Source organism: Tyto alba, unplaced genomic scaffold (genome assembly GCF_018691265.1).
Source record: "Tyto alba isolate M040663 unplaced genomic scaffold, T.alba_DEE_v4.0 Super-Scaffold_1000006, whole genome shotgun sequence".
Classification (NCBI taxonomy): Eukaryota; Metazoa; Chordata; class Aves; order Strigiformes; family Tytonidae; genus Tyto; species Tyto alba.
Window position 1 is genome coordinate 17,936,477 of NW_024881272.1, and position 14,890 is coordinate 17,951,366.

The window sequence follows — 14,890 nt, forward strand, 5'->3', positions numbered from 1 at the left end:
TCACAGTGGATAAAATGACTACAGCAATGGAAATAAAGTACTAAGATCTTAGGTAGAATAGCTTCTCTTAACTGCTCAGAAGTAACTTAATTCGTTCCAACTGGTAAAGGAGCCATAGACAAAAACCCCACTGCTTGCAGAAATTTGGGCAGCATCTCAGTTCTCTTAACTACTGCAAACAAGTTCTTGTGCTAAACATTTCACCAGTTTTTAGAACACTGATACAGTTCCTGTTGTCTGGGAAGAGAACAGCGTCTTCCTCTTGCAGGGAGAGATCTACAAATAGAACACATAAATAGTTGAGTGGCCATCTTGTAAGGCAGAAGGGGAGATTACACCTTAAAAGTAATGCAAACATGAATCTTAATCCTAGCCTTAAGATGGAGAACAGGAGAATGAGTGTTTAGAGATCTAGTGAGTACTTCACTATTTTAAGCTTACATACCCAAAAGCGATAATGTTCAACCAGCTGGGGGATTAACACATCCTTCAACCAACCTCTGCTAACTTTTAGTTCCAAGCTAACCCACTTACAGGTACAACAATCAAGTCTACATCATGCCATTTGTTTTTTAATGGAAAAATATAAGCCATATAGAAAACAATAGGTCAAGGCACCAAACTCAGTTTCCTCTCTTTCCTCACAATGTTGTATTTTTCACTCTCCAAGCTATGCTAAAAGGCAACAGCTAAATGACTACAATACACAGCATTCTTCGGAGCTGACTGCTACTAGACTTTCTAGTGGCCTAATACCTAAATCAAGTATTCCCCCATAATACTTGCACACCTTCCCCAATTCTACAGTAGATCACTGAAAAAGCAAATCAGTTCACATTTGAGGTTAGAAGTATTTTAATTCTATCTAAACTGTGTCCACTCTCTGCTTATACCACCTGTACACAGCAATGGCTACAAATTAGCACAAAGGTTCTCCAACAGAAATGTGCACAAATTACATATATGATGAGACTTTGAAAAAAATTCCCCATAATGACCACAAGAAATTGTACAGTTACTTCTGTTAAGTTACCACATTTAGGGAAAAATGATGCAAATTACATAGCTGTACTTAGAAAAAGTTATATCAGACATTTCCAGTTCTCATTAGTCAAAAGGTAGCTTAGAAGGTACCATGGAAAAACACAAGTGTACTTATATGTAATTTCCGAAGTAGACAACAGCGTGCAGCATTTAAATATACTGCCAGTATGTTTCCCCTAGGCATACTATAAAGGCTAAAGTGGTTATCTGTCCTGGTAGGTAGTCTGAATACATCAAAAATCAGCAATAAATAGCATGAGTCACTACGATGCAACTACAAATTTTAAATAACTTCAATCATAATATCAATCAAGATTTAATTTGAAATCAATTTGGTAGTCAGCATGGGGAAATACTTTAAATATGTAACTATAGACACTTTAAAAAGTAACATTTCTTAAGTGTTTTATTGCTACAAACCGGTACATCTTATCACAAAAAAGCTACAAGGCATATTATAACACATACTCTATTATACAGAGTGCAATGCAGTCCCCATAACAGCCACACTCAACAGCACACTTTTTGAAGTTACTCATTCTTTACTAAGAGGTAAATATGATAAGCTTATGCTATGCAGCATTTAATATATTTACCCCATAGACCCGCCTTTCTTTTTAATTGATTAGACCGAAAGTTATTATTATATCCAACTTTCAATACACACACCAAAAAATAGGATGCTTAAAAAAATATACAACACGATGTTTTAATCAGCTTTAACAGTCAGGTTTCTATAAAAAGCTCAACTAAAATAGTCTTAATTTCATTTAAAACAAAATCAGAAACACAGAGGAATTATATAAACAAGTTCTCCATGGAATGGAATGCATGCATATGGTGGGGAATCTTCAACAACTGCATTTGAAACTATTAAAAAGTCTTAGTCACTTTAGAGCAGAAATAAAAAGCTGTTGTGCCCCCATAATATATTTTCATTTTCTTGCATTTAATTATCTTCAGTGTGATCTAAAGTGAAGTCAGTTTGTTCTTCAGTTTCTTCTTCTTCTTCCTCCTCCTCCTCTTCCTCACCCTCAGCTGGCTCATCGGCTTTATCCTCTTCTTCTGTCTGCTGCTCCTGAGCCTGATCATTAATTTCAAAAGGATTTTCACCCTGAAGCAGAAGATTGAAAACACATACCTTGATATTTATTTCAAACATAAAATAAAATAATACTCATAATTTCAATGAATTAAAAGGGCAGCCACTAAGAAATGCCAGGGTATTTCATAGAGCTTTTCTATTGGGTTTAGGGTTTTTTTACAAGAAAATCAAAACCGATTTGATTTAAAATTACCAACACCTCATTTTTATGCATGCTGGAAACTGGGATCCCAATAAACTGTTTTAACGAAAGTAGAAATGGCATTGAGAAAAAGTTGACGTATACTATACAGAAACTTCAGTTTAACTTCAACATTCACTAAATTAAAACTAGATGGGCTAAATTTCAACACATTCTTAACAAAAACTACAGCTGCTTCCTTTTCCTCCCCAATTAAAACCAAATATGAACACAAGAGTTTCATTCTGCCTTCCTTATTTAGTCTGAATAATTCTATCAAGAGACAAACTCTTCAATAAAAGACCAAAAAAAAATTCTAGAATGAATTACACTGACTAACCTGGAACTCATTCCATTGCTGATCTAGAAAAATTATCGAGCAGATTTCTCAGACAGTAAGTACACTGTAAAGTACATTAGGAATCTAGTTTCATACTTCCTCTATTTCGTACAAAAATTCAGTACAAAACATACCTCAGATTTCACTTGCTTCAGATATTTAAGAACTATAAATAATCAATAAAAAATAAAGAACAACAACATGAAGTATTAAGACTTTCTTCACTAAAACTCCTTTCATGTTCAAACATCTGACAGAGCAAGTCTGATCCAAACGCCTAACATCAACCACTAACTACACTAGCACAGGGATTTCAGAGTATTATTTTGAAGATGATCCAAAAGAAAAATTGAGTACTAGGCCCCTTGTCCTTTTTTGCTCAAATATTTTTACTGCAGTCACACATTTCAGGTACTGGCTTCCAGGTGGCCTACACACCACTGAAGAAACAGAAAGCTATAAAAACATTTAGCAAATGCCACTAAACAAAACTTGGCTTGTTATTTTAAAATCAAGAAAAATAATAAATTCAGATTTAAAGAGTAACCCAAAAGAAAGTAGAATTCTTTGAGACCACGTTATTCCATGTCCCAGGATAAATTCATGAACGCATTTTGTAATGGTCAGCTTATAGCACTTGGATGGTAATGTCTGTTGAGCCCAATCAAGTCTAATCAAAAACAACTGCCACATATAAGCTCCATGAGTAAAGGTAGTACTTAAACTTCTTTAAGATACTAAGTTTCACTTTTTTAGAAGTAAATTCTCATATGTAAGGGTCAAGTACATAGAGCAAGCTGGTATCATAACTTACCTGAGCCCTATGAAAACAAAATCCCACAACTCAGGTAAAACCCATGCCACTTTTAGAAGATCCCACTATTACTGTCAAGCATCGTGGGGCTACAGAACACCAGGGAGTATTTCACTGAATGTGTTAAGTGTCCAACACTGAAGTACGAAAAATATTTGTTAGCTCAGTAAACTGTTTCATGGAAAAAAAAAAAAAAACAGATGGAAAAGCAAGTGCCCAAACCAATTCCATTCCGACATCAGTGGTGTCGTGGTTTGAGCCTGGCTGGCAGCTAAACGCCCCGCAGCTGCTCACCCACCCTCCCCCCACTTAGGAAGGGGGAGGGAATCGGAGGGGCAAAGGGAGACTCACAGGTGGAGATAAAAACAGTTTAATAACAGAAATAGAGTAATACAGTGACAGTATAAATGGGTAATGTACAATACAGGTGCTCACCACCCACCTGCTCCCAGCTGGCGATCCTGAACACAGAGACACCGCGGCCACACTCCCAGAAGTGGCAGCTCCTCCCAGCCCACTCCTGCCTTTATATAGTGAGCACAATGTCACATGACATGGACTATCGGCCAATCGGGGCCCAGCCCTCCAGCTGTGCTCCCCCCGCCCCCGCACACAGGTGAGGGCACTGGGCCCTGGGGAGCCCCTGGGGTCTCAGGGTGCTGCAGCTCCTCCCGCTGCCAGACCAACGGGAACTCTAGTCCAGCCCCAACCAGGACAAGTGGAAAGCACTGTGAAATAAGATGACTGAGCATCAAAACCTACTTCAGTAAGGACTAGTTCAACTCCCCAGAATTGTAGTTATCTACTTTCCTTTTTGGACAGAAGTGCAACAGACCTCCTGACTGCAAAGCTTCTAGTGCCATTTTCCTTAGGTTCAGCCAAGTATCTTCAATCACATTTGAGTACAGGAACAAAGATTTCCAAAGACAGACAGAAATAAGCTAACTGTTGAGTTAAGAATACTCTACCTGGTTAGCTTCAAATGCATGCTCATCAGTAGACATTACAGAGGGAAGACAAGCATATTAAGAATTTCACATGGCCTAAGAGAGAGCATTATCTCCTAGCAAAAGAAAACAAAACGTGGCATTTTTCTGTAAATCATTCACAAGGATATCAAAAGCCCTTTTACAGATCTGATAAAAAAGGAAACATTAAAATCCTCTCATGCCTAGGCTAGGGATAATGATGAACTATAGTTAAAGAATGCGATTCTAGAAGGACTACTTCCACACTCCTTCAGACAACTTCTGACTGTCCCTGACTCTTGGGGATGAGCAACATAAAACTGTTACACTTCATTCCTGTGGAGACAGTATGTCGCTTCTGGCTAACCTAGCAGAACTGGATTCAGCACAATACTTTTGGCTGAACAGATGTCTATACAATAATAACAAAAAAAAAAAAAAAAAAAAAAAAAAGTTGCTTTGCCCAACTCATTTTTTCAGAGAAAAATGCACTTTTCAATTTCTCAAACTAAGGAAAAAGTTACTGCCCTCAAGGGGAAGATCCTAACAACTACGCTCTTTTCCAGTGATGTAGCATCAGAGGCATCCAGAACATCATGCAGAGCCAATTTTGATGCTAGTTGATTTTGACAGCCACACTGGCCCCATCTTCCCAGATGGCTTTAAAAAACAAAACAAAAAACCCAGAAAACAAGAACACAGGCACACCACTGAACTGCTGCAGAAAGACTTTATGATGCCTACAGAGCATAAAAACACAAGCAGATAAGTAGTTTATTCCCAAGAGATGCATTCTTTGGGTTCCTAGTCTCTAGAATATTTAAATTGCAGAGAAAGCTTAAGACTGTGAACTGGTATTTACAACCAAAGCTTCGTGATTCAAATGTCCCCAGAAAGCACTCTCTATATCTATTTATAACAGGTCTCTCAAACCTGACCCAAAAGGATATCAAAGTCTGCCTATCTAACTGGTAAACTTTAGAATGCCTTCACCGATACACATGATCAAACAGTTCTGGGATACAGCGATAGAAAATGTCAACCTCTATGATGCTTCTCTTAAGCAATATCCAAGCAGCTTTTAACCACAGACATCATTCTATCTAGGAAGTTCTAAATAGTCCAAAATTAGATAGTCATGACTTCATCAAGTGGAAATTTTTTGCCTGAGAAATAATATGGTCTTTTTTTCCTCCTTATTATAAAGGGACTTGCTACCGGTTCATAAAACTTCTAGGATGATTATTTCAGAATGGCCAGCCAGTGGGTTGTGGTAGGATTTCCCCCTCTCTTTACAGTATCGATGTAGGAGTGTCTTGGTTTGGGCTGTAATAGAGTTAATATTCCTTTTCGGGGACTAGATGAGTGCTGTGTTTTGGCTTTAGCTTTGGGTTTGGTATGAGAAGAATGCTGATAGCACACTGATGTTTTCAGCTGCTACCGAGACTTCAAGGACTCTCCGACTCCCCATGTCCTGCCCGTGCGCAAGGGCACAGGGAGCAGGGAGGGAGCACGGCCACAGCACCTGACCCTAACTGGCCAGTGAAATATTCCATATCATGGAATGTCATGCTCACTATATAAAGGAGGGGTGGTTGGGAAGGAGCTCTCTCTCTCTCTCTCTCTCACTTCCAGGATTGCGATTGCGGGATCTTGGTATCTCGGGGTCACTGGCCGGGAACGGGCTGGGTGTTGGTTAGTGGGTGGTGAGCAATTACGCTGTACATTGCCTGTTTATATAGTTCTTTTTTTTTCCCCATCATCGTCATTGTTCTTGTTTTATTGCCATTATTAAACTGTTCTTATGTCAGCCTGCGAGTCTCCCTTCACCCCTCTAATTCCCTCCCCCATTCCCAGGTGGGGAGGGAGAAGGGAGCGTGACCAGCTGCATTGTGGTTGGCTGCCAACCAGGCCCAAACCACGACAAGGAGAATAAGGAGAAATCAAGAACTTTTTAAAAAGCATACAAAGAGTACACTGAAAGCACAAAAGGGTACCACACAAGACCAACACCAGGGAAACAGAGGGCTCTTTAAAAGAATGGCCAAAGTAAGAAAAAAAATCCTTTCAAGGGTCTTTGATTAAAATCTCTATGATGAAGGTATCAAACAAGAGGTTAAAAGGAAAAGTTCCTTGCATGCAAAGGACAGGATGCAAACATGCTGTTAATTTAAGCACTGAATTGAATTTTCAAATATAGCAAGTGAAAAGAAATCATGGAATAAGATAGTGTAAAAGACGGTCACCATCACTATTAGGATGATAAAGATCACATGCAAGTTTTGACAACTGGCAACCTCAGTTCTAGCAGTAGCTTTCTGGAAACTGAATGGAGGAGTTTCAAGCAATGCAGACACCAGCTCCAAAGCAGCAGCAGCACAGGGAACAGAAGCAGCATTTTGTGACAGAAGACAGGATACAGAAAATTATAGTCCTAGCAGTGGGGTCCAGCAGAAGACTGGAAGAATGGTACACATGACAGAGTTACTCCAATACTAATAGATCCAAGGAAGCTGCATTAACAAATTATGAAGGCCACCTTTACAAAAGGTTATTCTCCCCCATTGCGATTCTTGTTGCTCTGAACATTGGCTGTGGCACTAACAACTGCTGTCAAGCACTATCTGAACTTTGTTTTTTCCTTTCCATTTGCAACTCTAGTCACTGATCAGAAGCATAACAAAGATCAGCACCTTTATAAAACACCATGAGCTCTTCTAAAGCCACATCGTCTAATTTACTGAAGCTGTCTTCTGTGGAGCTGGGACATTAATTGCAAATGGCTTGAAACCAACAAAAAACCCACACACAACATGAGGGACTGTGTTAGGCCAACTCTATATAGATCCTTCCTTTTTCAGTGGACGTCACAGGCACCTTTACCACATTAATTAAAAAACAGTTTAACTTGGTGAAAATTACCAGGGGTGATTTAACCTCTATACCTTTGCTACAGCTGATGCATCCAAGCTTACAGAACTAACCGAAAGGTTCAATTTCAAGTATGCATACTTATTTAGCATACTACCAAGTTTGCATTTATTTCTTAAGAAGATTTTGCAGTGAAGTGTGAAAATCTAAAACTGACTTCATAATTAAATGGTTAAACGTTAAAATTTGAAAATGTTTACAGCCAAAAAAAAAAAAAAAGTATCTCTTCTTTTCACAGTGCAAATTAGAAATGTCTAGTTAAAGAAAAATGAGAAAAATGGAAGTCAAGTGTTTGTAGAACAACACATTCGAAGATCTAAGTTTGTTTACAATGAATGCATCTCTTTGCTTTCTTTCCTTTTGCACATACCACAAACAAACTATGGAGCTGTCTCCAGCTGGAGAGAAGATGAAATCAAACAGCAAAAGAGATCTTCCATTAAGCACAGGGTAAAGGAGTAAGTCACAGACAGAGTGACATTCTACTCAAAAGAAGTGGCCAAGGTGACAATCAATAACAACTGCTGTCTTACTTGGGAGAATTAGCTTACTTCAGACCAGAAGTCGTGATCCACTCAAACATCAGCCAGAGCCTTCAACCTTGAAAAGTCTTATACAATGCAACATGCAACAAATAGCCTCAAAATTGATCATGTGCTGCCAGGTGTCAGCCAGTCAATCAACCCAAATTACATTAAATTGTCACCTTCCAAGCAGTTATTCAGTAACTCCATGAGACAATCAAAATGACTCAAGCAGAATTTTTTATACAAAATCACAATGGGGGAAAGAGGGTCCCAAATACCAGTTGTGGCAAAGAGATGGATGACTACTTCTCTCAGCAGGCTGCAGTTCTAGAAGACAGTACTGGCCTCAACAGAAAAAGAGCTTTCCCTAATTCAACTTTGTTTGGGATATGCACCTCTTCTACACCACACATTAAAAGAACAAACTTCCCAATATGCAGAGAGAAATCCAGCAGTGTAATAGAAAACTAAAAAAATAAATCTCTTCTGCTCACGTCAAACTGTATCCATAGAGGTGCATAAATATCAGGAGTTGATGACCTGCAATTTTGTTCTCCTTTTGCCAAAGACATTTGTGATGTTCATGACCTGCCTTTGTGATTTCATGCAGATCTATGCAACAGCCTTGTAGGTCTTCCCTGCTCTGAATTTCCTCCTTCCACGCTGCATATGCAGGATAGCTAACACTTTCCAAAACCATGTTGGGCTTAGGGTATTTTTGCTTGGGGTTTGTTGTTGTTTTGGGGTTTCTTTGGTTTGTGGTCTTGAGGGGTCATGTTTCCCCAAGCCAGTCTGCCCTTCATCTCCAAGCAAGCTATTTTTGGCCATAAAAAGGATTTCCTACTCTACTGGAAGACCTCAGGCACCAAATGCATGCATTGCATGCTCTGATTCATCACATGCTGTATGATAAAACTGGACTCCTTCAGTCTGCAGTTAATTATGCATTCGGATAAAGATGAGAGGGATTTGCATAACCAGAAGCCAGATACATCTCACTGAGCAGGTGCTGCTGAAAGTGTATTAAGTTCAACCCACCCCAGGAAATACCAGTGCCAGACACTCTGAATATGTCAGTGGTCTCCTTGTGAGGACAATCTTGCAAATTTTATCCTCCTCAGTTTTCCAATTGACAAATGGCAAATCTCCGTAGCCCCTGTTACCAGTCCCCACCAGGGAGCTGCAGAGGACAGCACACAGGCATACCAAGCCAGGAGCACCCAGAGAGATGGCTGGCAACACACAGATACCCCAGCTGTGCTATCCGGGCAGTTGCTACCTTTTCTTAACAGAACCAGAACAGTTGTCTGAAACTGATTCGCACACCCAACTACACATAATTTTCCAGGACATAACTAATTTGACATTTTAAAAATCACAATTAATTCTGAACTGGCTCATACCTTGTTATGTTTCTGCAATGCAGTATTGCTTTTTCTGAAAGAGCCTATTGTTTGGGCACAGGTAAAACTGTAAACCAATTAACTAACAGAAATAGCTAACAACGGTACTATAGAAAAAGTCACTTCACTGGCCCAGAAGGAAAAAAACACATATTTTGCTAAAAAGAATTCACATATGTTTCTCAGACCACCTGTCTGCAACACAGGCTGCCATGTCTTCTAAATTCTCCAATCATGACAACTACTGTTGTAAGCTTTTATTTTTTGTATGCTGCTAAGAAATCTAGAAATTCTGTGGAATAAAAAGATGCTGAGTAGTGTGTGCACTGTACTTCAGTACAAAGCCACATGCTGGAGCCTTTGTTTCTAAATGTAAAGACTCACTTGTACAGTGTTTTGTGCTCTACAGTTACTATTACATATAAAGACACTACTGATGCCTTCCTAAAGCTTGATTTTTTTTAACACGAGCGTCTAATTAAACATTGACTAGATATGCATATAAATGGTAAACGAAAACCTGGTAAATCTGAAGGTTGAAATTTTTCCTGCAAAGCTATTTGAGAATGGCAAAACACATTAAAATTATTTCAAATCTGTGAGCTACCTAGAGGGCAAAAACAGAAGACAGAGCACTGAGGTTAAACTCCATCAACGTGGAGGAAACAGTGGTATAGCAAACATTACAGATTACTTTTTTGCCATTTGCATCTTACCTTCACATATAGCTCATATCGTGCCTTGACTATAGGATTATTCAAGATACTGGTGGCAGTAAGAACGCTCTCCCTTTTTATTTGTTCTCTGTAGGCCTAGGAAACAAGATTTTCCAGTGAATAATTATCATACACCTATTACAACTGTCACACAAGTTTGAATTCATGGTCAGTTTCTGTAAGGAAAATAACATATTGCAGCATGAAATGCTCATTCCTAGCATTTAAATCCAAGCCACATAATAAGCTCAACTACATTTGGTAGTGTTTATAGTTTTTGCTTTAACTTGATCAAAGGATATATTCAGATCTTGCTTACATAGTGAACTACAACCACACACCTGACTACAATCACAGTTACCTGTTCTCATCTACACGTAACATGCATGCTTTTCCATCATAGCCTTAGATATTGTTACAGATGTCCCTGCTCATTGCAAGGGGGGTTGGACTAGATGATCTTTAAAGGTCCCTTCCAATCCAAACCATTCTATGATACTCCATAATCACAGAAGCTCGCACATTAACAAAACATTACTTTGGTAATCTTGCCTACTATGACAACTGTGATTTTTTTTCCACTCATGTTACTCTTTCAACCCTTCTACCAACCTTGAAAGTTTATCATTATAAATTGTAACAGGGGCCAATACCATGCTACTGCTAATTCTAAACTGCTCTCACTTTTCTTCAAATCAAAAAGGTAATAGCTAAGCAAAAAAAGACAACTGGTTTGTTGTCTTGCTGGAAACATATGTATTATGTTTTGCAATTTGAATAACAAAATCTTTCCAACACTTAATGGCAGCAAAAAAAGATTTCCATAAAATAAAAAAGCCATTCCTAGTGACCTTCTCAGTACTTGCTACTGTCAGCTATTAAGCACACCAATATTTCATTAACCGGTGGTACTTAAGTGCTGGCTACTTCATGAGACATTATGTTTACAAAATGTAACGAGAACATTCTAGTTTCTAGAGAACAAATAATACCAACAAGAATTTAGGAATTAGATACACTAAGTACCATAACACTTCTCACCTACTAGTAGATTAGGTACCATAACACTTCTCACCTACTATTAGCTTGCCTTATTATTAAGAAAAGCCATATCTTACCTGTTTTCCTTTTGTGTGATCAGGAGATTTTAAGTGCTGCTGAACAGAACTGTGTAACGCAGGAACATACACACTGCAAGCACTGCAGTGAACAGTCTCAACTTTCATCATATGGTCATCAGCAGTAACCCCTGCCAAAGATGATGCAACAAATCACTAACACAAAATGTGTTATTCTAGGGAAGTAGAAGAGGGAATCTGTTTTATGAGAAAATTAGATCTCTCAGTTGTTAAATATGTCAAACTCAGGGGAATATTCACCCAAATTCAGGCATCAAAATTTGACTCTCTGAAGGCAAAGTTGAAGGAGAAAGTTTTTCCACTTGGATACTCCAACTCCTCCTCTCCACAGACTATATACAAGACCCAAACAATTACGTTTGCTGTCTGAGGTTACGATATATGAACCTACCTGTCTAAATAGAGGGAAATAAAAATGATACAAAAACCAAATTGAACTATTTAATGTACAAAAATGCTATTTAAAATCAGCAATAACTAATATCCTTAATAATATACACTGATACATGAAAAAAACAAAGCTTCACCAAAGCAGTTGGATTTACTTTACCACTCATAAGAACAACTAATTTATTTCCTTGTCTCCCCTCACCACCAGGAAGAAGCACATGAATCCAATTCCTCTCACAATTTTAAATATTAGCTTGCCAACAGAACATTCTGATCATAAAGGCAAATAGGCCTTTCAGTACTTAAGGAAAGCATTGGAGATTGTTAAAAATGGATATAGCTAACATTTTCAGTAGCTTTTAGCATTTAAATTCAAATTAAGGTAATATTCTAATACAGTTACTGCCTAAAGTAAAAGGTACTCAAAAGATGTCCTCTGGCTCTAGCACATCTTTTGAAATCCCTCAAGCACAGGATAAAGTGGAAGGATATGGCACAGCTAGGCAAGGACACACAAAATGCTCTAGAAAAATGCCTGTAGGGCAGCCAAGGGGAAGAAAATTCAGGCCAAGATGCATTTTGGGTAGCCAAGAAAGTGCTCAAACTCCTCCTTTTGTCAGCAACCCTCAAAACCACAGCAACTATCCCACTTCAATTATCCAGATCCTTGACATCCTATTTGACCATTATCAACTTACTGCTTAATTATACACTCTCTTTCAATCTATCTGCACCCACCTGTGGCTATTCCTCATGCATTATACAGAATAAGACCCTGGCAAAGCCTACACAATTCTGTTTGTCAGGTACCTAGCAGAATGTTGTCTTACTTTCTGACAAGACTACCTGGATAGCAAACATAAATAAGGTTTGCTATTTCCTACTGTGATTACAGTCTGTATTATATCAGAAATGAAGGAAGGAATCCCAACCAGGCACAGAAAAGGTATGAAAACTAATCATTTTAATCCAGACATTTTAACAAATTCAAAGAATGAAGGGAGAAAAGGACAAGCAGACCTCCACAGTACGTATTTTCACATAAAAAAAAAAAAGTATTGCTCACCTTCCATTATATCTTTTTCAGCAGCTTGAGCATTTTCCGTTTGGTTACTTGTCTGCTGCTTACGCATAGCTGTCTTCTTGAATTTATTCACCATACACTCCTACACAGATTCAGGAAAAAAAAAATTGTAACACATTTGATGTACAATTGTTTAGATCCTAGTAAAAACTAGAATACTTAAAATATTACTCAGAATAACTCAAATAGCAATTAACTGCTGTTACTTCTTAAGGCACTACTTTTAATTGTAAAAGTAACACTATTTTACAGTGTGAATTTGCTTCAACTTCTAGCAACATGTGCTGTGCCAAAAATCATCTGCAAAAGGAATAATTACGATAAATTAAGCATATTTTAAAGATAAATGGTAAACTGTAACTACATTCTAATGTAAAAGTATTATATAGATCAAAGACCAGTTTTCTTACATGAAGAAATTCCATCACTACTTTGTCAAATTTGGTTTGCTTCTGGATATGATCCAATGTTTCCTGGTGAGCTGCACTCTCCAGATGTGACTCAATTTCTTTTTCTTCAAATGTTCGGAATTTGCAAAATGAGCAAGTAAATGCCATTCTATCAAGAAAAATACATTAAATAATATTACTATTAAATAAATATTCTTCCCTCTCTCCTCAGAACTATGAATACTTGACAAACTTTATCAGAAAAAGAATGGGAAAAGTGTTCTTTAAAGAAGCCAAAGTGAAAAAGAAAAAAAAAAAATTTCAGTATTTTACCATTATGAAGGGTAACTGCTATAAGAACCAAATATAAATCAGGCCAGTCTGAGTAATGAATTATTTATACAGGTGAACACTGCAGAAGTCAGAAACTAGCCATTTAAAAGCCATATTACGAGTACACCTACCACAGCTTTCTAGTTTGTATCACCTCTTGTAGCAATTCTCATAGTCAAGCTAGCCCACAATATTTTAACTACAAATAGTCAAAAGAATTAATTTAAAGCTCATTTTCCATACAAAAACTACATAATCCTTATAAGAAAATATTTCCTTCTTGGTACACGAGGAAAAGACACTAATGCTATGATCATATCCTGCACTGACATAGGACAGTTTTATACTGGCCATTAGCCCACTTGGCTGTGGCAAGACTAAGCTACAGAACTATCTGTACTTGCTTTTGCTACAAAATAGCTCACCATACATATAAAACCAGAATAAAGTAAATTTCTAACAGCTTATTAAGTGAGCATAAATATGTATTTAACTGAAATATATACTTCAAAAGCAGTACCATTCTAAGGTGCTTCTCAAGTGTGTATTGATGCACCTGTCAGGGAGAAGGGGTAAGGAAACTGTATTTTCTGATACAGCAGAAGTTCAGTGAAACATCCAGACTTCTAAGCCACAGTATCTGGGTGCTGGGTTTTGGTTTGAGTTAGTTTTTTGTCTTTGTTTTGGGGATTGGGGGTGGCAGCAGGTACCTTTTTTTTGTTCCTTTCTTCATTGCATTTTATTTTCCTAAAATCAGTTCAAAAGGGCTTTCAGGAATGAAGATATATTCTTACAGATGGATAAAGAAGAGAGACACTGCACACAAGACAGAAGTTAAAACACAAACCTGTATCCATCACCGTATTTTTCACTGTTTTTTTCCCTTCTACGCCTTTGTTTCTCTCTTCTCGCTTCAATTCGCCGCTTTTCTTCTTCCTCACTTTTAACTTCTCCTTTGCCATCTTAACATACAGTAGAAGGATTTGAAACTGTTACATACAAAAAAAAACACCAACCAACCAAAAAAAAAAAAACAACCCAACACACAAAAAGTATCTGTCTTCCCTGTCTCCTCCACAAAGACCTCAAAATGCACAAAGACCCCATAACAAGGTGGTTCAACAGGTTTTTAAAATGCCATAGAAGTTTTGCTTTGTTTTCCTCCTCTAAAAACAACGAATTTTAACGTTTGCTTCCAACAATGCAAACTTAGTAGTTAAGGTGTTACACTACATTACACTCATAAAAGTAAGAAAATTCAGAGTTAAAGCAAACACTACCCTGTTGGGCCTAGTTATTAAAGGCCTCTTCAAGTAACCAGGAAAGGGTACTGGGAGTACATGGGGAAAAAGACATTATTTAAAACTCTCCATGGTTTTAGAGCACCACTGCTACAATCCCCTTACGTGAAAAGAAACTACCTAAAGACATTCTCTTCTGCTGAGAAGACCGTTTCCAAAACCAAAGGTGCTCATAAAGGAGCCAGGGTAGTGCTTCATTAAGGTGTGTTACCCAACCCGAACTTC

At 37.9% G+C, this 14,890-nt stretch overlaps 1 protein-coding gene across 2 annotated transcripts in view; it reads right to left on the minus strand.

Annotated features, from left to right (window-relative positions):
- Window positions 1-837: 837 nt before the first annotated feature.
- ZNF326 (zinc finger protein 326) overlaps window positions 838-14,890 on the minus strand; it is a 31,167-nt gene continuing 17,114 nt past the window's right edge. For both annotated transcript variants that reach the window (XM_042805847.1, XM_042805851.1), the window contains 6 exons: window positions 14,212-14,326; window positions 13,053-13,200; window positions 12,625-12,724; window positions 11,148-11,278; window positions 10,030-10,125; window positions 838-2,158 (listed from right to left, as the gene is read on the minus strand). In XM_042805847.1, coding sequence (XP_042661781.1) covers window positions 1,994-2,158; window positions 10,030-10,125; window positions 11,148-11,278; window positions 12,625-12,724; window positions 13,053-13,200; window positions 14,212-14,326 — 755 coding nt within the window. In that variant the 3' untranslated portion in view covers window positions 838-1,993. The remainder of the gene's footprint in view (window positions 2,159-10,029; window positions 10,126-11,147; window positions 11,279-12,624; window positions 12,725-13,052; window positions 13,201-14,211; window positions 14,327-14,890) is intronic.